This window comes from Betta splendens, chromosome 17 (assembly GCF_900634795.4).
Source record: "Betta splendens chromosome 17, fBetSpl5.4, whole genome shotgun sequence".
Classification (NCBI taxonomy): Eukaryota; Metazoa; Chordata; class Actinopteri; order Anabantiformes; family Osphronemidae; genus Betta; species Betta splendens.
The window spans coordinates 2,503,315-2,528,184 of NC_040897.2; the positions used below are offsets into that span (position 1 = coordinate 2,503,315).

General features: G+C 42.0%; 2 protein-coding genes across 8 annotated transcripts in view; one reads left to right on the forward strand and one right to left on the reverse strand.

The window, feature by feature from the left end:
• Window positions 1–3,719, forward strand: part of LOC114844600 (palmdelphin-like) — a 20,183-nt gene extending 16,464 nt beyond the window's left edge. For 4 of the 5 annotated variants that reach the window (XM_055503653.1, XM_055503651.1, XM_055503652.1 and 1 more), the window contains 4 exons: window positions 1–115; window positions 199–223; window positions 622–689; window positions 881–3,719. In XM_055503653.1, the coding sequence (XP_055359628.1) occupies window positions 1–115; window positions 199–223; window positions 622–689; window positions 881–1,546 (874 nt within the window). In that variant the 3' untranslated portion in view covers window positions 1,547–3,719. The remainder of the gene's footprint in view (window positions 116–198; window positions 224–621; window positions 690–880) is intronic. The other variant, XM_055503654.1, reaches the window with a different exon arrangement.
• Window positions 3,720–3,859: 140 nt separating this feature from the next.
• On the reverse strand, window positions 3,860–24,699 carry LOC114844660 (uncharacterized). Of its 3 annotated transcripts, XM_029132206.2 has the most exons (8): window positions 24,367–24,506; window positions 16,386–16,453; window positions 14,644–15,726; window positions 14,357–14,571; window positions 11,843–12,052; window positions 9,839–10,401; window positions 9,637–9,728; window positions 3,860–5,804 (listed from the first exon to the last, which is right to left on the reverse strand). In XM_029132206.2, the coding sequence occupies exons 3-8, from the start codon at window positions 15,610–15,612 to the stop codon at window positions 5,712–5,714; spliced, it is 2,142 nt and encodes a 713-aa protein (XP_028988039.1). In that variant the 5' UTR covers window positions 15,613–15,726; window positions 16,386–16,453; window positions 24,367–24,506; the 3' UTR covers window positions 3,860–5,711. The 3 variants fall into 3 exon arrangements, with proteins under 3 accessions (XP_028988039.1, XP_028988037.1, XP_028988038.1); XM_029132204.3 differs by lacking the exon at window positions 16,386–16,453 and having other exon boundaries at window positions 24,367–24,699; XM_029132205.3 differs by lacking the exon at window positions 16,386–16,453 and having other exon boundaries at window positions 3,860–5,897; window positions 24,367–24,699.
• Between the last annotated feature and the right edge of the window lie 171 nt (window positions 24,700–24,870).

Genomic DNA, 24,870 nt, shown 5'->3' on the forward strand with positions numbered 1-24,870 from the left:
CATAGAAATGGATATTTATTCTCTGGAGCGAGAAGAGTCGAGAATTTCCACTAATGAGAACCTCATCCTGGATAGACTTAAGGCTGTGGAGAAAACTCCAGAGGAACTAATAAAGGTACCCTGGCCCATGGGAACATGTTTGCTGTTCTATTACTCTGTTCTCACTATTTGTACATTTTCTCGTACATTTTCTCTCAGGAGGTGCAGGTCAGCTTCGTTCCTGGTAAGACATGTTTTTTTCAACACAGCCTGCACCAAAGTTGAATTTATGTTAACAGAGTCATTTTCTGCGACTATAGAACCTTTTTAAATCAGAAAACTAGTCCCAGAACCCACTGAGACTCATTCTAAGTTAAACACATCAACAACAGTAATGTTGAAAGTAATTTCGTGTCCTGTTGTTTGTGATGGGACAAACTACAAGAAGTAGATCTACCATTTAGTCCAGTAGGTCCGAAATCATTCCAAGTACTAGGTAAAAATCCAAACCATCACATCTGATGTCCTTAATAAGTAACGGGTGGACATAATGTCGTTAAGCATCGTCTATAGTAGTTGCTGATTATAACGTATATAGACTTAATGTTTAATGACATAAACTGAAGGATTTGTATCTCACAGCCATGGAAGTCAACATAACCAAGAACCTCCTGAATGGGAACAGTCCAGTTCTGTCTGCTGCAGAAAAGGTAAAGGGACCCAAGCTTCACTTACAGTATAACAATTATGATACAAGGTCACAGAGGTTATAGGACAGAGTGCTTGAGTCCATGACAGCATATTAACAATACAATCAGCAGTTTGATTAGACTAAATTAGAACTGATTAAATGTTAGTGTTAATGATGTTAACAATGACCAGTGTCCATATCTACCTGTAGGACATGAGCTGTGTCTCTGATCTGTCAGTCAACTGGGTAGGCCATTATTTCTATAAGCACAGTGATGAAAGACACGAAATGGAGGATTGTGGTGTCACAAACCACAGGCCACACATTGGTAACAACGCAGCAGAGAAGGACTCAAATAAGATAGAAAAGTGGGAAGAACATCAGCTTGATGATCTGAAAAGGATCAACCACAGCAGCCTCCTGAAGGGTCATCACTCTGGAGAGCACAGGGAGAGGCTTCACTATGGAATCAGACCCAGTGACTGTCATCACCAAGAAGCGATCCAGCCACACGTTGGTGATTACATCAGTGTTGGTTCTTACAGTCCAGCCCATCAAACAAGGAACAGCAACAACCCTACTGCCTTTGGTCGCTGTGAAGACAACACCCCACACAGCAGCCTCCACCACAGCTTGGACCCCACTCAGTCAATCACAGCCATCTTCATGGGCTTCCAGGCTGCAGAGGATGACAGCCAGGAGTTTTTGGGCTCCCTAAAGGCTGAGCTCATCATCATTGAGGACAGTGAAGATGATGGGGAAAGGATGAGGAGCGTGGGAGTTATAGAGGGGCTGGCAGACAAATGGGCAGAAACACAGAAGGCACCAGGTATCAGAAAGTGGAACAAGCATAAGCCCTGCTGTGCTGTTTGCTAACTTAACACACAGAACTGCTTCTATTTGGTTGGTGTGAGCTGGTACTGTAGACGATAATTAGAATAACACATTTGGATTGAGCCAAGGCTCTGTGCACTGGTAAGAGCATATTACACAACAGTTTGGAAAAACTGTATAAATAATTCAGCATGGAGCTAAACCTAACCAGCTGCAGTTTCCGGGATAAGACAGGATTTGATGATATACGTTAAGATCAGTAAACATAAGTTAAGCTAAACAAAGATAAACATGATGATCCCACAATGGGAATTTCAATTATCTAAGCAGCTACAGCTACAGCGTAAAGTGCAAAAGAATCAAAATAGTAAAGTAGTATAAAACCACTATTCAAATCTACAAATTTTAAAATGCTTTACTTAAAGGTTCTTGAATTGACATTAAGCTAAATGGAAATGACAGTCTTACAGACTCAAACCCTGTACATACATGAACAGTATGTACAGGGTTTGAGTCTGTAAGACTGTTGGGTTGTTGTGGGAGCTATAAAGACCTTACTGTATTTTAATAGGACACATTTTTACTAGAGCAGATAATAACATAGCCACAATAATTTCTCCAGCCTCAACCGGGACAGTGTTAGCAGTAACGTGTATTTGGAAGAACAAATTGGAATTTTTTAATGGTGATGCTAATAAACCTTTGTTAGTGATGGATGTAAGTCTGGGTTATGTTGATAATGGGAAATCATCAACATAACAACAACATTATGGACACTTGACACAGTTATATTAATAATATTAATAATTCATATTTTTATTGTTGTTGTTTGTCAAAACTTGGTTCTCAGTGGAGCCAGATTTCTTTACTTGTTGACCTACAGGGACATGTGCTAGACCAAAGATCCTGGAGGTTCCTGCACAGTGGACATTTTTCACTGACTTGGTTTTGACAGAAATAAAGGGTTAAAGAACAGAAACTATCCTTGTATAAAACACTATACTATGTATATGAATGCACAACTCTATAATGCGCCCAGAACCAACATATATGTATGGATAGATAGATCGATAGATGGATGGATGGATGGATGGGTGGATGGATTCTACTGTTAGTTTGACAATCCAAACTTACAGCAAATCATCTCCTAAGAAAGTTTGTTTAGAATTGTTTGAATTAAACTACATTATATTAAGGACAATGGTTTACTTTATGTTTAGAAGGGAAAAGGTTTCATATAGGAGTTCTGTTCTATCAGAGTAGCTTTGTGACATCAGTTAATTTCTCATTTTGTTAAAGCTTTTCATCACTGTGAGTCCCTGGGTGAAAGTATTTAATCTTGTCTGATTTGTCCAAAGCAGCTTTGAAAAAGTAATTCTACAGTTATGATATCTTCTTCGACCCCACAGATCCTGATTAGGGTCTGGCAGGGGGCCAACCCCTGGGGTTCAAATGGCTGAATATATGACTATAGACATGTTTAACATTAAAAGCAAAACAGCTGAGTCAGGGCTACAACACTATATAAGTGTTGTTCATGTACGTCAAACACAGACGAACATATGATATAATAAACCGTTAGCAAGTAGTTAGCATTGTAGCTTGCCCTGACCTCTAATCTAAAGGAATCTAATATAATATGCACCTAGCTATCACATGTGTTGAGTTATGAGCTAAAAAATAAAAAATGCTAAGCTAATTGCTAGCTAAATAAAAAAATGTACACATTCAGAAATTATCACACAAAGCCCATATTGCTGGTGAACTGATCCCATCTCTGTTATTTCTACCTTCGGGGAGGACACAAATGAACACCTTCACATATGTTTAGATTGGTATTGGCAAGTGGTATTTGGTTCTATTGATCACTTTTATTGCTGTTTTAGGTGCATAGTAGTGGAAAAACATGTAGAATATCCACACTAGGAAACTCCTAAGCTCATTTGACTGTTTGCATTAAAATCTTTATAACTTGGTCCTGCTTTACTGTATTGAAATTAACCTTTTGCTGAGTTGATGTTCACCGATTGTGCTATGATTTCATGGGGGTTAAAAGTTTCATTAGCCTCTGCTTTTATATTCATTTCTCTTTAGATATAACTGAAACATTTTACTTTCTATTATTATATTAATATATATTATTAACATCACATCAATAACAGTAACACTAACACTAACTCATATCACATCTCACAAGTGTCCCCTACATTATGACACTACTTGCAGTCAAATAGATCTTGTGGTAGCAGAGACAAATTCATTTGAATGTAGCCATGCCATTTTTCAGAAAATCCTTCATAAAACAACTTTGGAGCTGAAGAAGATATACTGTATCTCACTCATACAAATACACAATAGGTTTAAGAAGGCTTTATTGAAGATGTCACCACCAGACATTTAATGTACTGTAGCAATAACAAATGACTGAAACACAAGGCAAATAAACAAACAAACAAAAGCAGAACCAGAAAAATGTGTGTTCCATAATAATACTGTAAAGTTGTTTAAATAGTCAATAAGATTGTGGATGTGGATACACCGCAGGACAATCACTGGTTTATAGAAGGATGTAATATATACTACCATACAATATAGCTAACATAGAAACATACAGTAATGACAAGTCAGGTTTCAACACTCAGGCGGCAACATCTGCAACAACCTTGAGCTTTAAAGCTTGGTGGGTTCAGATTAGTTCAGCCTACCTTAATATTTTACTAATTTTACAATGCACCTCTGTTCCATCACTGAGTCAGGTTTAACTTATTGAAACCAACCATTGCTGAGACTAGAAACTAAACTAAGTAAGACCCAAATTCATTAATAGATGAATGAACACACACATCTCACAAACATCATCTCTGTAGAGAACACAAGTCAGACTTTCAATTACAAATAGTCATTTGCCCCTTATTATAAATCTCTTTACAAGCCTACAGATATATTAGCATAGCTGAATTAAGAAATAGGTTATATGCAGCAAAAATACAATACAATAAATCTATTTTTTCAGGAAACAAAACAGGACATAAAAATATTTTAAAAATTCAGAAGACCTTAAAATGTCTCATTCTCTTAATAATTTAATCATTCAGCCACAACAAGAGTAAGAGGATGCAACAATCTGCTCCACAACAGGCAGGAAGGACAGTTACTGTATAATGTTAGTGACATCCATGTAAAATCAGTGAACATAACAGTATAGGCATTAGCTTTAAGCCAAGTAGCAATTATATGTGAGTTGTCGCGTATAAAGAGTCAGGTTAGGTTGTGCACAGAGTAAGCGAGGATTTATTGATAGAGGTGAAATAAACACAATTAAAACATTCTGTGGCTTCGTTCTCCAAATACTGGAGAAATGCTGTTACAAATATATGTTGGAGTATAATAAATAAATATAATTACAAGTATCAAGTACAGGAATCTAGCGGAATATGTTAGCTTTAAAAATGGACTTGGGTTTTCATTATGATCTGTGTCGTGCGCCCTGTACTCCACCATTTGTCTATCAGCCATCCATCTATATAAACCAGTGTATCCAGCAGTGAAAGCTGCACCTCCATAGAAATGTATAATTAGAACCTTTCAGTCTAGAGTCTTGCTGGCACTTCAAATGCATGAATTGCTAATTGAAAAGAACCAAATTTTCTTCTTCTTTGCATATTAAAACCCTATAGAAGCTATTGCTGCAGATGTGTCACTTTATAATATACAGAAAAAATAAAGCTCTAAAATTAAAAATATTTTCAAATCACTGAATTACAAACAGGCACAAGAATAAAAATCTGCAAATCTTAGTTTACCAGTGCCATAAGTTATTAAAGTCTAGGAGTCAAAGTGCTGTATATAGAAAACTTTAAGGGAGAATACAACTTACAGTATTTTCATTGTACATAGCACATGCATTTAAAAATCTCAAACTCTGGTATTAATATGATTGCTGAACACCTCAGAGAAAACATGCCTCTAGTCTACAAGTAAAGCTGAAGAATCTGTCAGACAGTCACAGTTTTCAATCAATAAATGATGTATCTTCACGCTCACTCACTGAAAGAAACACTCCTCTTTACAACCATAAACGCAGACTTAGTAAGTCACAGCTTTAATCAAGAAACAGGCTGTCACACAGGCCCATCAAGAGCTTTTAGACAAAGTACTGATGAGTTCGGTATGTGGGACTTTTTGGCTTTTACACAGCTGCTGCAGGTCACTCCTTTTTCTGATTGGCTAACAGGGAGGCCTCCCATCGTTCTGCCATGGTGTTCTGTCTTCTTGGCACCGAAGAGAGGATGGGGGGAAACTGGGGGGAGGGGACATTCTGCTGAAGCACTTGATCCAGGATGTATGAATGGATGAATAGTTTCATTATGGGTTGATTACTGGATAGTTTTTACTAAAGAAAAACACAAGGCAATTGAGGATGGATGGATGGATGGATGGATGGATGGATGGATGGATGGATGGATGGATGGACGGACGGACGGATGGATGGATGGCCAGACGGACAGATTGATGGACAAACATATAGACGGACAGGTGGGTGGTAAATGAAAAAAATAGAAGAATGATAAGTTTGTAAACTAGGATCAGTCCAACTGATTAACCAAATCAGGAAGTAGACAATGAATGATGGTGTGTGTACAGTGGTTTCAGAAAGTAATTAAACCGCTTCACTTCGCCACTTTGTAGACTTCATGCCGTTTCAAATTTAATTTGAACAGATCAAAATTTGACTTTTGCCTGTTAGTCTAAAGATCAGCCTCCAAATGATAGTGGTACTGAGAAAATGAACTAAGCCATGAAATCTCAAATTAATAAACTTTTGTACTGAGCTAAAGTTAAATAATACAGGGACAGGATCATCAAGAAGTCCAGCTCTGTCTTGGGCTGCACTCTGGACACGGTGCAGGAGGTGGTGGTGAGAGGTGGTGACAGAGGGGTCCTGGCTAAACTGACATCCATCATGGACCAGGACTCTCACCCACTGGAGGACTCACTGTCTGCTCTGGAGCAGCTTCAGTAGCAGACTGATCCACCCTCGCTGTGTGAAGGAGAGATATCGTAGATCCTTCCTACCTGCTGCTGTCAGACTGTACAATCAGAACTGTTGACCACGTCCCACTACAGTCACTCACCCACTGCATCAGTGGTTTATATAGCAACCTGCTCTGCACAATATTTGTGCAAACTCTGTGAATTATCACTTGTCTACCCAATATTTACACAATGTGCAACAAATAACAAATTATCTGTGCAATTCGTTTGAATTTGTTCAAACCTGTACAAGAATTATATTCATTACTGTGCAATAACCCTGCAATGACCTCATACTCACTCTAACTGTACTGTACTGCGTTGTACTGAGCAACACAAACTGTTCTGTTGCTGTATTCTCGCTAATCTGTACTGCTGTTGTGAGAAGTAATTCCCACTGCGGGACTATTAAAGGTTTTCTTATCTTATCTTCTTAATAATATTATTAAACAATTCAGTCAATTCAGAAACTCTTTAGTCAATCAAGAATCAAGCTCTGATTCTTGACTCTGTTCTATACCTCTTTTCTCTATATCTCTATTCTTACACTGCAAGCCACCAAATGTTTCCAAATAAATACATATATAAATAAATGAGACAATTATTTAAATTGACCGTGAAATTCTAAAATAATCACAAACATTTTCCAAATTAAATAAATAAATTAAATATGTTTTATTATTCTGTAAACTCTGCTAATTATTATGAAACGATTATTTTCATAATAACACAAATTATTACATCTGACTTTTTATTTAAATCCATACGTTTTATTTCAAAATGTCGTTTTTCTGAATTTTTTTTCACATAGATATTCTGTACACCTTTGAGGGGTTGTGTGGTTGGAAATGGCAGACATAAGTAAAGTCCTCCATAGTGTCACAGCCTGGACTTACTTCCTGCTTTATTTTCTTATACTTCCGGTTTTGTCTTGTCACTTTTGTTTTACTTTGCAGTCACGTGATATCCACAGCTGTATTCTATCAATCATTACTCACCTGTGTTCTCATTAGTATTTAAGCACCACCTCTAAGCCCAGCAATTTGCCAGATTGTCTCGTTGTGTTATAGCCAGCAGTCCAGCATTCATTCCTGTATTGTCTCGTTACCGATCCTGTTTTCCTGACCTTGCTTTCCGCCTCACCTGTGATACCGCCTTGCCGTAAGTCCGACCGAAGCCTGTCTTTTGACCACCGTTTGCCAGATCCTTGCCTGTACTGAAACCCGCCGTCTTTGTGTACCGACCCTTGCCTGCCTGACCACGAGCTCGAATAAACCCTTGTTGTTCACTGAGCCTTGTCTCCGCTGTGCGTGTGGGTCCGCTACCTAGAGCGCCGTGACACATAGAGTGTGCGTGTGCAAGCACAGACCAGAGACACATATTGTCACACATCTATTTCATTAAGAACTTCTCTGAGCAAGTCTGAAACTGTCTTCTGTCCTGCAGCCATACCGTCCACCTGTAACGATATTCATGACCAGTGTTTTACTTTAGTTGTCAGAGCTACTACATTTTAAGGCGTATACTACCGCCTACCGTCATAATTGCCTGACAGAGTAATTCTGCTGGAAAATGACATTATGAAATAAATACGGCACTGGGGAAAAGGGCGGTATGCAATAAAAAAACAACTTATGAAAAACGACATTTTGAAATAAAAACTTCTTGATTTAAATAAAAAGGCAGATGTAATCATTTGTATTATTATTAAAATAACCATTATGAAATACAATTTCATAATAATGAGCAGATTTTACAGCATAAAAAAAGCATTTTTCATAATGAGCTTACTTTGGAAAATTTATTATTATATGTATTATTTGGTTTCTCAAGTCGGTTCACTTCATACTTCAGTTCATATTTATGGCTTTGATTTCTCACGTGTTTTTTGCAATTGCGAACCTCTTGCAAAAGTGTTTGCGTGAGTGCTCTTGCAGCGCTTGTTTAATAGCATATTTGGACGCACTTTCTGTGTTGAAGTAAGCTAGGTTTAGCAGCAAGAACAAACAAAGGTGGCTCATGCATATGTTTGAAACTGTTACAGCTGCTAAGCTACCACGCTGGGACCCTGGCTAATTCTTTGTGAGTACAAATGAATGTGAAAGTGTATAATTTTTTGACATGTGTAATGTTATTGTGCTTATTTGTTGAGTTGTCTGTTTGTTTCAGTTATAGTATTATATAAGCTGGGAACTTCTTAACAACATGAAAAGAAAGCCTTGTTTAAAGTCCTTGTTAGTCATTTGTTAGCTGGCTGTCTAGCAGCACATGTGCCAAAGACCTGAAGAACAACAAGACTCATACTAGATGCCTCCAAACCGTTACAATGCACTCATCACGTCACTAGAGGGCGGTCTTATCCTGTCTTCAGTTCCATGTATGTGCTCCTTGTTTCTTGTCCGTGACGTCATTTCCTGTGGTCCTTGTTGGTCGTGATTGTAATTAGTTTCACCTGGTGGTTTGGTCAGGTATTTAAGCTCCTGATTTCTAATTTGTGGGTCTGTTAACCCTAAACCTGTGTTGGGACTGTTGCATGACTCTCATTTTAGTGTTCATGTTGTCTATTTTTTCTAATTATGTCTCATGTCTATGTAAGTGCTGGGCAGGAGTGAGTATTGTCATCATGTCATTTCATTTTTTAGATCAACTAATTTGGTTGAGTTTACTATATGTAATATTGTTGCCTGTGTGTGCGCCGTTCTTTTGTGTTAATTTCATTTCTTTCCTGTTGTGAAAGTGGATCATTATTCAATTAATTCTATGTGCTTATTTTTTTGTCTCTGTGTGGATTTTGTAAATCAGATCCTACCCTAGTTTAGTATTAGTCCTGGTCGTGAGTACCGCAAGTGGTGGTTTTCGGTCCCAGTAGGGAAATTAGTTGTCCGGTTTAGTAGCTGAGGTATCTTCTGCCAGACCTGTCTCACACGGCGGTACTAGCCTGTCCACTAAAGAACATAACAGATTTCAACCTTTTTATGAATTAAAAGCTACTAAAGACTGGTTATTGATTTTACTGATCTAAAAGTATCACTTCTATTTATATACAAACATACAGATACTTTCTGAAGCCACTGTTTGTGTGCATGCGTCCAGCCAACCTTGTGGTCACAAGACAAACTGGATCGTTCCATTTTGCGTGTCCTCAAAGGAGAAGAAGGGGAGGAAACACATCTGTCGGGAACCTCTGGAACTGGCATAAATGTACAATAAACACAAACACAAAAGCAGGAAATGACACAGACATTATTATGAAGGTTGCAGAACACCTGTTCCACAGGTTGTTTCTGATGTTTTACTAACCTTTGTAGGTGATGTTATCACTCAGGCTCGGAGACACCAGCACAGTGTCGTATGCCTCTCGTCCTCTCCTCCACTCCTCCTCTTTTCTCCTCCTCCACATCTCCTCCCTCTGCCTCCTCCACTCTGCCTCCCTCTGCCTCACCATCCGAATTTCCTGCTCAACCAGTGATTGGCTACTAAGAGATCGTAGCTTAAAGAATGGATTCGATGAGAACGTGCTCTCCTGTGTTTCCACTGTCAAAGGAGGAGAGCTTAGGCAGAACTCAGAAGCGCTTCGAATGATCAGGTTGGACGTTTCAACTACAATGACATTGGTGGAGGACACTGCATCTGGGTTCGCTGGCCAATCAGACAGGCCTCCAATAGCAGAGGACAGCAGGCGGTTTCTGGAAGCTGAACTGGAGGAGTCAGGCTCCAGGATGATGACGTTATTGGCTGTCATTTCATGGTAGACAGATTTGGAAAGAGAAGAGGAGCATGAAGGGGAAGGAGAGATGGACAGAGTGGGGGTGCGGCAGGCTGGAGGTCGGGGTGGAGAGCGTCCTGTGTGAAGTGTGGATTGTCTATACAGAGAGAAGAGCAGTGTAATGCACATCTCTGTATTAATAGTGTTCTAACAGCCTATACAGTTCTTCACAAATACATTAAAACCAGGGTGATAAAATTACACCTTTGATTTGTACCACCAAGTGTCAAGAAACATAACAGCTTAGATTAGTATTAGTATAGACTAATGTCCTTTTAAATTTCAGCAGCAATGACTTTATGGTATAAATCTTTTAGAAATAAAGTCACATTACAGAAATAATTGATCTGACTCTCTGTTGGCAACTTCCTACACTCTCCATCAGCTTTACTGTAGATTAGCTGGTAGCCTCTCCCTCAGATGATTTTTTCCAAATAGTTTTCTGCAGGGTCTTAATCCTACTCTGTAAAGAAGACTTTTGCAGCGAATTATTGTTATATACATAAACTGAACTGGATTTTTTTTGCTAATGCAAGTTGATTGTTTAGTTTGGCGCTAATTAAGTTAGCCCTTTGTGGTGTAATCATCCCTTTCTCTCACTGACCCTCATGCTCTCACTTGTGAGATAGGGTTTTATTTGTAAAAATGATAGTATACTGTATGTTGCAGGGAAATACAACTAAAATACAATAAAACTGATTTTATTTTTGAAGCAGTAGCACATAATCACATAGATTAGATTAGATTAGATTAGATTAGATAGACCTTTATTAGTCCCACAGCGGGGAAATTCCAGTTGACCAGTAGCACACACAAAGAACTCAAAGGTTCCCCCATTTTGGATGGTGGAGAGTGGTACCTGTGGGGCTGGGGGTGGCCAGCCGGGGATGGGTGTATTTCCATACAGGACTAAGAGTTGTGTCACTCAAGCTGTAAGAATCTGGCCAGTCTTGGTGATTCAATTGTTAGAGCATTGGCTGGCAAAGCAGATTGTCCCAGTTTAAAGCCCACCATAGAGAGATACTGTGGTAATGCCAGGGTTGTGATTGCTGAAATGCACTCATTCAATTTTTATTATTTGCTGATTCAGTTTTATTTATTTATTTACATATTTGTAAAAAAAATTTCTTTGGTTCTGTTTTTATGAATAAAACTGTGGTACAAAGGAAAAGGTGCCTGTGTGTTGATCTTTCTCTAAGATGGCAAAGTGAAACACAGGTTTCAAAACGCAGTAAATTTGTTCTTTTGGTTTTCATCAATAAGACATACAATTCATCCCAAGCCACATAGCATTGGCTTGTCGACAGTAGCAGCTGCGTGACCATAGTACCTGCGCCAGTATTGTCCCTGTTTACATAACAAAAGCAGAAGTTCACAGAATGTCGGCTACAGCAAGCGGGTCATATGCCCACCCGGCTAGGTGTTTTTAGTAGAAAGGGTCAAATGACCCATAGTAGTTGTGTTAGTGTCTTAATATTTCTGCACAACACAGTTTTACTTTACTGATAGACATTGAATGGTGGCAGATTTGATTCTACCTGGGTGGACCGAGGCCCTGTACAATCATCCCCCTCTCTCTTCTGTGCTTTTCTTCTCTCTCCAGTGTTAGTCGGATCTCTCTCTCCACAGCACTCTCTGGCTCCTCTAGGGGGATGCGGTGTAGTGAGTCATCCAGGCCTGAGTCCTCTGAACTGGGAGAAAGAGTGAGGGACAGGGAAGGCTCCCTGGACTCTGATGGACAAATTTCCCTTTTGGAGAGAACAGAAGTAATATAAATTACTTTATAATTGAGGTGCAATATTAGGTCCTCATGAACAACAAAAACCTATAGTATCTGAGGTCATAAGATACTGAACTCCAGGCACTAAGCTTTTTTCTCTACTCTCAGGCTGAACCAGACCCCAGCCAATTTTAGTCCGAATTGAGGAAATGTACACTCATGCTCCAGCCCCATCTGGCTGAACTTGTCAGGGTTAGGGCTGTGCTAGTGCAGTCCTGCCCACTTTTCTTCTCAATTCAGTTCAATTCAATTTTATTTTTATAGCGCCAAATCACAACACCCTGACACAACTCCACAACATAATCTAAAGGCACTTTATAAAGTAGAGCTTAAGACCTTACATAACTAAACCCAACAAATCCCACATACAGCAAGCCTTTAATTTTAATTAATTAAATTTTCACAGCAACAGTGGACAGGAAAAACTCCCTCTCTATTGAGAAAAAAACCTCCAGCAGAACAAGGCTGGATGTGGGCAGCCAATCCTGAGGTTGGGGTGAGGAGAGAGAGTGAGAGAAAACCACAGAAGCAGCAACAACAGAGCACAGACAGGATGGTTGAAAGGAAAGGAAACAGAGGAGCTCAGTGTTTAAATAACACAAAAAATTTTTTAATAAATTATGACCCCAATCTATGTCTATTGCAACTACCAATCATTGCCAGTGACCTGAGCAAAGGAATGTTTTATGCCTGGTCCTAAAAGTGGAGAGTGTGTCAGCTTCTCAAACCTGAACAGGAAGCTGGTTCCACAGTAGAGGCGCTTGGTAGCTAAAAGCTCTGTCTCCCGTTCTACATTTAAAGACTCTAGAAACTACAAATAGCCCAGCGCTCTGAGAACGAAGTGTTCTGCTGGGAGCATAAGGAGATGAGATAAGATAAGATAAGATAAGATAAGATAAGATAAGATAAGATAAGATAAGATAAGATAAGATAAGATAAGATAAGATAAGATAAGATAAGATAAGATAAGAAGAAGCTTTATCATTAAGTGCTTTGTAGGTGAATAGAAGAATTTTAAATTCTATTCTACATTTTACAGGCAGCCAGTGCAGAGAAGCTAATGTAGGACAAATGTGATCTCTATTTCCAAGTCTTGTCAGAACTCTGGCTATAGCATTTTGAATTAGCTGTAGGCTTTTTAAGGAGCTGTTAGAACATATTTTTTTCCTTTTTTGTCTTTTTTTTGTCCTGTTCAGCAAGCAGTATGTATTAGGCTGAATGCTGTATTGTGATGGACAGAGGAGAGGAGTATAAAAGTAATATATATACTCTTGTTCATGTTGATCTTGTGTGATGTCGCTATGTTGGTGGACAGGTTGAGTTTGTGTGTGTGCGTGGGGTTTCATTTAAAATGTTTTATATGTTTGATTTAATATGGACGAGGTGATTAAAGGTAGAACTTCACCGAGTAATCTGGTTGGGATTGGGTCTAAAAGAGAAGTGGATGACTTGGAAGAGTTAATTATTAAAGTTACTGTAACCCTATATGGGTTATAGGGGAAAAGCTTTCTAAGTAAGACCGAGGACTTGGTAAATTTATTAAAGTTGTTGGATCTAGACAGTGATTTCTGTCATTTGGAGGAAGATGCTAAACAATGTCTTCCCTAATAGTGATAAAGAACACACAAAAAGCACAGAACCGGGTACCACATGTGCCCTCACCCTCCACATCACCTTTTTCAGCCCTTAATACTTCTCGGTCCTCTTGTGCTCTTCCTGATGTTGCTATCACCTGGGATTGCTACATCTATCACTACAGGCCATATTACCATATTAATAGCAACACAACACTAACAAAAAACAAAAACAGGTCCTTTTGGCAACAGGACAGTTTTTTTGTTAAGCAGTGGTGTTTAGATCTTATGTTTTAATCTGAACTTTTCTTCCTGCTATGCGGTGATTTTGTTTTTGTGATTTACATTTATACTTTGTTGGTTTGTTTCTGTCAAACTTGTCTTGTTTCTCTTGAGATTTGTTTTTCTCTTGCTTTATCCTATTTTGTTTAAATGACTTCATTGATACAACAATAGAAAAGTGAATATCAATTAGGCTTGCACAAAAATACTGCTAGAAAGAGAATCCATCATATTTATTTGTTTGGCCAATAATTAAAGAATCTGCCTGTAAACCGTATACAGTATAAGTGAACCTCACTGAAAATGCTAGACAGGGAACAGGTGTGCAAACACGAGCTCTGTAAAGTCACCAAAACTTAAACTAGTATAGTCATGAAGTTTAGTGTAGGTACCGTTGTCCAGTCTCTCCTTCCTACCTGTGTTTGAGTCGGGGGCTGCGACTGGGGGGGTACAGAGATGTGTAGGTTCCCTGGAAGCTCCCCTGAACAATGAGCCCTGGTTTAGGGATAGGCTGGCCTTTGACCTCCTCCTCCATCTTTTTCCACTGCTGGCGGGCCAACAGGAAGTCTACATGCTCAGTGGACACATTTTCACTGTGGGTTTCTTGGTGAACACAGAAATCTACAGGAAGCTGAGAGGAATGTGATGTTCATGGTTAAGTGAATGAACTTGTAGAAGATTGTTGAATCAGTAAATCTCTTACCCTCCTGTCAGGATCCGTGGAGCTGGCTATGGAACTGACAGAAGGCGAGCGGAGAAACAGATCTCTTCTCATCTTCATTGCTTCCTCATCACTAACTCCTTCTTTTCTGCTTTCCTCAGCTCTCAGCTCCTCTGGTCCAGTAACTATGTCTTCACACTGGTCTTCTTGTCTTTTTTCACCATTACAGTTTCTTCCACCTCCTTCCTCCTGTTTGGTGACATCAAGCCACTGCTCCTCCCCAGTGTCACTGTCCGAGTACACAACAGCTAGTTCGGCCTGTAGGCACTCACTGAGGTGACTGTCGCTGAGATCGTCTCTGTTGCTAAGGTTGTGAGCACAGGTTTCCTGCCACATGGCCGCTACTGGTGGCTCTGAAGAATCGGATGTGACACTGAGAGGTTCTGATGAGGAAGAGCACAGAGGGCTGTCAGAGATGCAGACAAGCTTTGTGTATCCTCTTCCTCCATCTTCTATCTCTGCTTCTCTACTGTCTCCTTCATACCCTTCTTTTTCCCCCCCACTTATTTCTCTTCTCCCACAATGTTGTGTTTCATCTTCCTCATATCCGTCTTCTTGCATTATTGTGGTTTTCTTTTGTTCAACTTCCTCTGGTTCTCTCCATTCTTCTTCTCCCTCTATGTCTCCTCTTACTCCACCTGTTCTTTCTATTTTTTCTTCTTGTCTATTCTCTGCCTCTATTTCTTCCCTTCCTCTATCGTCACCTTCTTTCTTCTTTTCTGTCTGTCGTGCTCCATTGTGACTCCCTCCCACTTTTTCCTTTGACTGTCCTATTTCAAACACCAGATAGTCACACTCATCTCCATCTCTCTTTCCATATTCTTCATCTATATGTGCTTCTTCCACCCCATCAACCTCATGGTTCTGCAACTTCTCTACTTCCTGGCTGTGGCAGCTAAATGAGTTGTTTCTTTCCAGGTCTGTTAGTGATGATGAGGAGTTGATCTCCATGGCAACTGGATCTGTTTGCTGTGTAGGAGTGGAGAAATCATCCACAGGGTTATCGTTGTCGTGGTTACTGTCAGTTAATTCTGGAGTTGTCCTCCTTAGTCCAGCTGTGGCTCTCTGTGGACAAATAACAGAATTGTAACCTAGTTAATATGGACCGTAAATAACAACATGCAATAGACATAGGAATATGTTTATGGAAGATGAAATGCTCGGGATATATGAAATACCTCACTGGTAAAAAGGACATGATCAAATCTCCAAACTGTATGATTTCATGTCTACGTGTGGTATTATAATAAATACTAATCTAATTTACATATGTGTTCTTATGGTCCCACAATCAAAATATAGATTTATAGCATTTATCTGCATTTCAACATGAGTTGGATAGGTCCTATCAGAGCCTTTGGAAACGCCACCAAAAGGCTGGGGGCAATATTCTGTATGTTTTCTACTGCAAGTGGCTTATTGGCATGATTGGGGTGTAATGTCCCCCTGACCTGTTTGACTTTGTTACTAACACAGGCAACTTGAGCTGTCCCTCTGATGAGCTTATTCCTCATTCTGTCCAACCTCATCACTCCTAAAGAGAACCTTGACATCTTCATCTCAGCCTCTTGTCTTTTTCTTAATGCTAAATGACCATCTCTAACACATAGAGCAGAGATGCTCTCACCACTATCTTGTACACCTTCCCATTGAGTCTTGCTGACACTCTTCTGTCACACAACACTCACACTTTCCTCCCTCCGCTCCAACCTGGCTGCACTCACCTCTTCACCTCTTTTCCTCACTCCACATTACACTGGACTGTCCACCTCAAGTACTTGAAATCAAAGCCCTGGTCAAAAAGAACAAATGAGAGCACAAAAATCTGATCAATGTTAATACAGTCATTAGTTTAACTCAATGAATTTAATAATTTCAAAGAGCAGGACTAATGAAGGGGGATCTAAAAGTAACTGGGCCATTAGATGCCATCAGACTAACTGAATTCCTCAATGGACTGCTCCAAACACTTGACAAGGCCAGCGCAGAGTGTTACACTTTACCAACTCACACACACACAGTTCACTGGGAGCAGCTAGAGAGGCTGCTACTATATGCCGACAAGTGAACTAATGGCTGCTACAGCAGACAAACAATTTAATCCCTCACTGGGGATATAGGAATAAGAGGAAGAACCAACAGGTGACACATGAGATCAGACTAGGTGTTCAGAAACACCTAGTGTGATATACAAAACCAGGTGAAACAAGGATTACGAACAACTACAGTATATTTGTATCAAAACAAAATGACCACCATTTTCACTGAAGTACAATTGTGTTGCCACTGTGCCACGGGTGTGTTGCCGACTATGATTTTTATTCCTGGGATGAGCTGAAAAAGTCAGGATGCTAGTCTCATTTCAACCAATAGGTGGCGCAAAGTTGTTTACATTCCTCTTATTCACTACAGGCTTACTGAGGCCCATGGGCTCATTCTTACATGTAACATACATATATTACACCAAACCTATTTTATTATGAAGTATCTGTTGTATGGTCTAATGTGGTGTGTATTAAGAGTATTAAATACAATGGTTTCTTAATTAAATAACAAATGTAATTGCATTCAAAGTAACTTATTTTCAAGACTAGTCATGCTAGTTTACCATGACCTCAGATAGCCCAATGAGTGGCTGCTCTGATCAAATGTCAGAAGTGTGAAGATTATGTGTGCGGTGTGTGTCATCAGCTAGATTTTGTGATCCAAGACTTCCACTCAGAACTTGTAGTGGATAGTATTAACAAGCTTAACAACCAGTTTAAAAATGATTCTTAGATAGATCTACGTCTTTAAGAGGTGTTATTTTTTGTTATGTTATTGTAACATATCACTTTTACTCTAAACACTGTATAAGTTGCACAATTAAATTATAGTAACGCCCTGCACTTTTATTACACATGCAACATACTCTAGTTTCTCGCAGGGTGAGGAACTCTCTCTCCCAGGATAAGCTTGGAGTAGAGTTGCTGCTCCTCCACATGGAGAGGAGCCAGCTAAGGTAGTCTGTTTCGGATGCCTCCTGGACGCCTCCCTGGGGAGGGAACGCTGAAGGGGCTATGTCTCTCTGCTGACCCGGGAACACCTTGAGATCCCACTGGAAGAGCTGGAGGGAGTGTCCAGGGAGAGAAGTCTGGAGCTTTCTGCTTAGACTGCTGCCCCCGCAACCCAGCCCCGGATAAACAGATGATAATTGATTAATGCATTTCAAATATGAAGTGCATTATAAATTAGATTTATTATTTTTATTACCTTAACTGTAATGTAAACACTGTATTAATTAGACACCCGTAGATCACTACCACTGCTAACTTGTAGAGGATATTATTTAATATAAATAAATAAATTGTATAAAATCTCTCTCTGTGGCATGTCAGAATGCCAGGACTCAGCAGATCTATAACTCATTAATGAAGCAAGTTATTTGTTCTACATATGTTTACTCTGCATGAGTAATGAGGACGGTTTATACTGTATGAAATTTGAATTAACTTATTATGATTGAAAAGCTCCTCCTTGAACCGCCTTATGTTAGAGGAGTTTGTGTGCCCAAATGACCCCGGGAGCTGTGGTCTTGGGGGCTAAATGCCCCTGGTAGGGTCTCCCAAAGCAAATACGTCCTTGGTGACAGGCCAGACTAAGAGCGATTTACAACCACCCCATGAAAGAAAAACGAGCAAGGACTGAGACGTTGCCCGGTATTGTGCCCTGGAGCCCTGGCCCTGGAGCCCTGGTCCGGGGTTGGGGCTCGCATGCGAGCGCCTGGTTGGCCAAGCCTATTCTTATGGGGCCCGGCTGGGCACAGCCTGAAGGAGCGACGTGGGATCGTCCTCAGGTGGGCCCACCATCCACAGGAGGAGCGGTAGGGGGCCAGTGCATAGTGGGCAGCAGTCGAAGGCGGGAGCCTAGGCAACCCAATCCCTGGATAACCAATCTGGCTATTGGGACATGGAATGTTACGTCACTGGGGGAGAAGGAGCCTGAGCTTGTGCAGGAGGTTGAATGGGACTGGCTAGAAATAGTCGGGCTCACCTCCACACACAGCCTGAGCTCTGGAACCCAGCTCCTTGAGAGGGCATGCTCATAGCTCCCTAGCTTAGCTGCTATGTGTTGGAGTTTTTCCCGGTGGACGAGAGAATGGCTCCCCTGCGCCTTCAGGTGGGGGATATGTCACTCACTGTCGTAGGGGCTTACCAAAGGGGCCAAACGGTATGGTGTGGAGTACCCGGCCTTCCTAAGGTCTCTGGAGGGAGTGTTGGAAAGCGCTCCAACTAGGTACCCCATCGTTTTCTGGGAGATTTCAATGCCCATGTGAGCAACGACAGTGATACCTGGAGAGGTGTGATTGGGAGGAACAGCCTCCCTGATCTGAACCAAAATGGTCTTATGTTATTGGACTTCTGTGCTATGCACAGTTTGGCCATAACAAACACTATGTTCGAACATAGGGGTGTCCATTGGTGCACATGGCACAGGGACACCCTGGGTAGGAGGTCGATGATAGACTTTGTAGTAATTTAACTTGACCTACGGCCATATGTTTTGGACACTCGGGTAAAGAGAGGGGGCTGAGCTGTCAACTGATCACCACCTGGTGGTGAGTAGGATCCGCTGGCAGGGAAGGAGGCTGGAACGACTTGGCAGGCCCAAACGTATCATGAGGGTCTGTTGGGAACGTCTGGCTGAACCCTCTGTCAGACGGACCTCCCTCAGATTCTGAGGGAGGTTGGAGACATAGTGTCTGAGTGGACCATGTTCTCTGCCTCCATTGTCAATGCGGCCGGTTGGAGCTGTTGACACAGGGTCTCCGGTGCCGTGGTGGTAATCCTCGAACCCGGCGGTGGACGCCGGAGTTAAGGGACGCCATCAAGCTGAAGAAGGAGTCCTATCAGGTCTGGTTGACCTGTGGGACTCCTGAGGCAGCTGATGGGTACCGGCAGGCCAAGCGTGCTGCAGCCCGTGCTGTTGCGAAGGCAAAAACTCTGTGAGGATTTCGGGGAGGCCATGAAGGAGGACTATCACTCGACCTCAAAGGGATTCTGGCAAACCGTTCAATGCATCAGGAGGGGGAAGCAACTCTGTTTTCAGTGGAGGTGGGGAACTGTTGACCTCGACTGGGGATGTTATTAGACGGTGGGAAGAGTACTTTGAGGATCTCCTCAACCCCTTCGACATGCCTTCTGCTGAGGAAGCAGAGGCAGGGCACTCAGAGGTGGACTTGCCCATCACCCAGGCTGAGGTCACTGAGGTAGTTTGTTAGCTCCTCGTGGCAGGGCAGTGGGGGTGGATGAGATCCGTCCTGAGTACCTCAAGTCTCTGGATGTTGTGGGGTTGTCTTGGGTGACACGCCTCTGCAACATCACGTGGACAAGGGGAACAGTTCCTCTGGACTGGACAACTGGGGGGTTGTCCCTCTTCACAAGAAGGGGGACAGGAGAGTGTGTTCCAACTATCTCACACTTCTCAGCCTCCCTGGGAAAGGACAAATGGCAACAGATTGCAATAGAGACTAACACTTTTTTTTACTACAGCTGCAAATAGCTCAACTAAATTCTACATGGCAAAACCAAATGCTCTTAAACCAAAGATCATTGCAAGCAGACAACCGTACGTGGGAGACAAGTGAAGCACAAGTAAGAAATCAAATATACAGAACAAACACAACACACAGGTCAGACAAAAACACTGTACACTGTGTGGACACCAACAAACAAAGTTGTAACAACATCATGTGACAGACAAACAAAGTAGCAACAGCCACATCACAAAGCCACAAACAGCATCAATCTAAGACAAAGATGAGATGAGAATCAAAACCAGAAAAGACATCACATCATACAGAGCTATGAGTGAATATGAACGAAGAAACAATCACTGAAAATCTAAGCAAGAACTGAAAGTGACAAACTATTACAAAGAGAAATCAGATGAAAATATAAACAGACAAACAAACTGGCCGAGTAGCAGGAAACCAGACAAAGTGACAGATAGGTGTAAAGCAGACAACAAGCAAAGACAGACAGACACACACACACACACACACACACACACACACACACACACACACACACACACACACACACACACACACACACACACACACACACACACACACACACACAAGGAACGGAACATGACATTTAACATGTAACGGTCACGAAAGTGACCAAAGAGAGAAAGTGGAGTCCTCAAACACTACAAATGGGAACAGGTGTACAGTAAATGACATCACAGCGCACACAAACCAGAGAGCTCACATGGGCATTGAAATCTCCCAGAAAACGATGAGTTAAAGAATGACGTTTATTCCAAATGCAGAATCAAATCCAGGCAGGGTCATACACAGGAGATCTAGCCGGTTAAACAGGATCAGGCAGAAGCGTAGTCAGGGACAGGCACAGGTCAGACACGAGAGGTGAGTACAATACCAAAACGGCAGGCGAGGAATCGTTGTCAGGCAGGCGAGGTTGGTAACAAGCAGAAGCAACAATCAAGGCAGACAAGGATCAGGCAGGCTCAGAATCGGAGGTCAGAACTGGAAACACGGTACACAACAAGGCAGAACTAGAAACGCTGGAAAGTGGTGATCTCACGCAACAATCTGGCAACTGGAGTCTGTGAGGGGTGAATGCTAAATACCGGTGTTGATTAGTAAACTGCTAACAGGTGTGCTGAATGATCCGGGGACTGAACGGAGAAACAGGAAGTCCTTTCAGTGTGAAGGGCGGGTGACAAGCCCGGACGTGACAAAATATAAGTAAATATCAGCACAGGAGCAACAAATGAGGCACAGAAAATGTACTGACTATGTGGAGTTATGAGAAAATACTATGAAGAAGTTCAACATGTCACTGGTTTAGTTTGTACAAACAACAACAGAGACTAAACAAAGGAACGTTGAGTGTTTGGACTTAACAAATGAGAGTGGTGAACGAGCCAGGGCATCATACAAACAAGCACATCAGGTGAACGAGCCTGTTTGTCCTGGCACAATTATTATGGGCTGTCGTCCCAGGCATGTGCTGGTTCTGTAATAGCCACTAGTTGTTGCTATGGTAACACTAAGTATAGATGCAAAGGGAGGCAGTGATTTAGGTCACATGTGCAGAGAATGCTAAAATAATCCGATAATATAAAGCACCAGTCCTCAGCAATGCACTCCAACAACATAGAAATGTTAATATATATTATATATTATTAACACAACAAAATATACCTTTGATATAAAATACATTGTCGGTTATAAAGTTACAGTATAAGTCAAAAGGAGAAATTGGTATATAACACATAAATAGAAATATAGACCATGTACAAATATTCCAATCCAATCAGGCCATGACTGTAGCTGCAACTGTGTGCAAACTGATTAGGAACTGGGTCGTGACCTGAGGGTAGAGGGGTGAAAAGTCTGTGTTGGGGGTGGGTGGGATCCTTGATGACTCCAGGGGTAGACAGCCTGCAGTAGAGGCCAGTGGAGGCCCGGTGACCTTGTCAGCGGTCTTCACCCTCTGCCTGAGTCTATGGTCCATCACGGTGGTGCTGTTCTACCACACGGTGTTGCAGCTGCTCTCAACCGAGGTTCTTTGGGGACAAACCTCCTGAGGACGTACACTGCACCTGCTGCTGTGCTTTCTTGACCAGCTGAGTGTTTAGGTGAGATCCTCACTGATATGACCCCCACCAGTGCCGTGCCGTTCTCCCCCGACTGCACGTCCCTGACCCCCAGGTATTTAAAGCTGCTGCCTGTCTTCAGCTCCAGCTCCCAGATAAACAGGCTGGTGAGTTCTCCTCTCCTTCCTCATGTCCACAACTGTCACTGAGGTGAGGTCTCTCCATGTCCCTGTAGGACACTTCTGTTTGCCACCCATTCAGCCCAGTTTGCCACCCATTCAGACATTATCTGACCCAGCACTGTACCAACAGTGTACAGTGCTCTGCCTGTAACAGTGCAGTTACAGGCAGAGAATCAGTGTACTGTTAGTTTGATTTTCCCCTCCTTGCCGTTGGACCTGAATTGTCTCTTGTTGCCTGTTTCTTCTGTTGCCCACCTCCCGGTTATTTGACCAAGGATATCAGTTATAGACTTAGCTCTGCTTACCACATGGACTTTACCCCCCGGTAACCTTGCTAAGCATCCCTCCATTACTAGCTCTGCTCACCATATCTCCAAAAGCAACCAGGAGTTCATCACTCGCTGCTCTACTTGAACTAATGTCATGTCCTTGTCTACCTCAGATCCAGAGCATCCTAGACACACCTCACGTCCCTCATCATAAGTAATGTTCAATATTGAGTAAAACTGAGTTTGGTTCCAAGTCTTAAAATCTCATTTGTAACAAATTATCCAAACATCTAATAGAAACACAGACCATAAGGCTGGTGTGGATCTAGTTTGAGGAATAGTTGATATTATAAAATATACTAGACTGTACTAGCCTCTCCTTCTTTGGGTTACTAGGTTATTTAGGTTAGGAATGATTTATTTATCATTCATTGGACTACACACTCCAAACTAGAGGCAGCTTGTAAATATCACAATGATTTTATTTAATTATTTTATCATTATGTTTGATGTATTCATCCTTTGCTCAGTCAGTTCTGATGCAGTTATGTACATATGCTCATTGACAGTCACACCCAGCTTGGTTTTATCAGACTGAACTCTGGGTGATGGATCCAGAGGATCAATCCCTGACAGCGTGTCTGGGCCCAGCCGTCAGTCAAATGAGTGACAATGAACAGATCAATGCTGTAGATTACACTGTGCTGTCTGGCTTTAAAGGACACAATGCATCTGCTCAGACAAAGTGCAAACCTTTCCTGCAGCAAACATCAGAATGTGAATATTCTAGAGCCATGGTAACCATGAACACAAATATAGACTAAATCCATTAATGTGTCTTTCTGGCTGCTACAGATTCGACCATCTCGTACAAATCTCCTTGTTGTAATCCTGCCAGAATAGAGATTCTGCTAGTGTGGCAGCTAAACAGCCCATAATAGCTTCATCTGGCCATTTTCCCATCAAGTAAAGAATAAAATAAGACAGAGCTTAGCAGATGCATTGGGTCAGCTTTCATTTAGGTATGCTAGTGCAGCTGTTGCTTGCAGATGTTAGCATCTGTCTGCCTCTCATATAACCTTGCCTAGCAGGATCTGCCCCCAAAGCCCTCACTTAGAACAGCCTCAGAGGTACTCGGCAGTAGACTGTATTTTCAGGCACCTTGGCCATTAACAGCACTACTGTACTGTTAGTGCAGTAGGTTCAGACTGCCTGCTGCAGCTACTGTATAGATGCTAAATCTTCACATGCACTAGTTTTAGACTATGCCTCGGTGCCAGCGTTTCCTGGTGACAGACAGGGCTGGGCTGCAGCTCCATGATGGATCATGACTCCCAGGTCGTCATGAGGTGTGACTGAATTAATGAACCAGTTCTGATAATATTATGTTTTTCTGCTACAGTTTCGGAATCAACATATTACATGAGAGGACAAGTGAGCTGCGCGTTATATAAGTGAGCTTCCTAAAACCGGGCTAAAGACCAGAACCGTGACACGCGCGCTCAGACACGCGGGCGTTGATGATGTGCCGCAGCGAAGCCAAAACCTCACGCACAGGCCACGCGACGCTGCCAAACGCCAAGCCCCAAATCTGCTCCGCAGCCCGCAGGCTGGTGACGTGTGTCCGCCGTGCGTTTACCTACCAACAGCTTCCAGCACAGCAGCCAAAACGAGATCATCTCCAGGCGGCCGCGGCGCGCGTATTCCTCCCCACCTCTGCCCAGCGGCAGCGCGAGCAGCCAGGCGGCCACCCGCCGGCGCGAGGAGGGACGCATGCAAGCCGACGGCTTGCGATAGTGTGCATATGACTGTGCGCGCGTGTGCGCGTGTGTGGCGGAGAGGAGAGAGGCAGGAAGGATCGAGCGACCTGTGTTGATTTGTTGTCAGTGAAGTAGAGCAGAAAAGATAAATCTCTATTGGCAGAGTATTGTACGTCCCTGCCTCCCTCTATATTTACTGTATCCCTGCGCCTCTCTCTCCTCCCCCTCTTTCTCTCTCTATCTCTCCCTCTCTCTTCTTGCTCTCTCGCTCTCCTCATCTCCTCTCTCTCTCCATCCGCCCTCCAGGCTCCAACACTGTAAAGGATATCTGCGTTAACAAGTGGGCTGTGCCTCCAGGGGTTGATGGGAGCCTCATTATGTCAATAC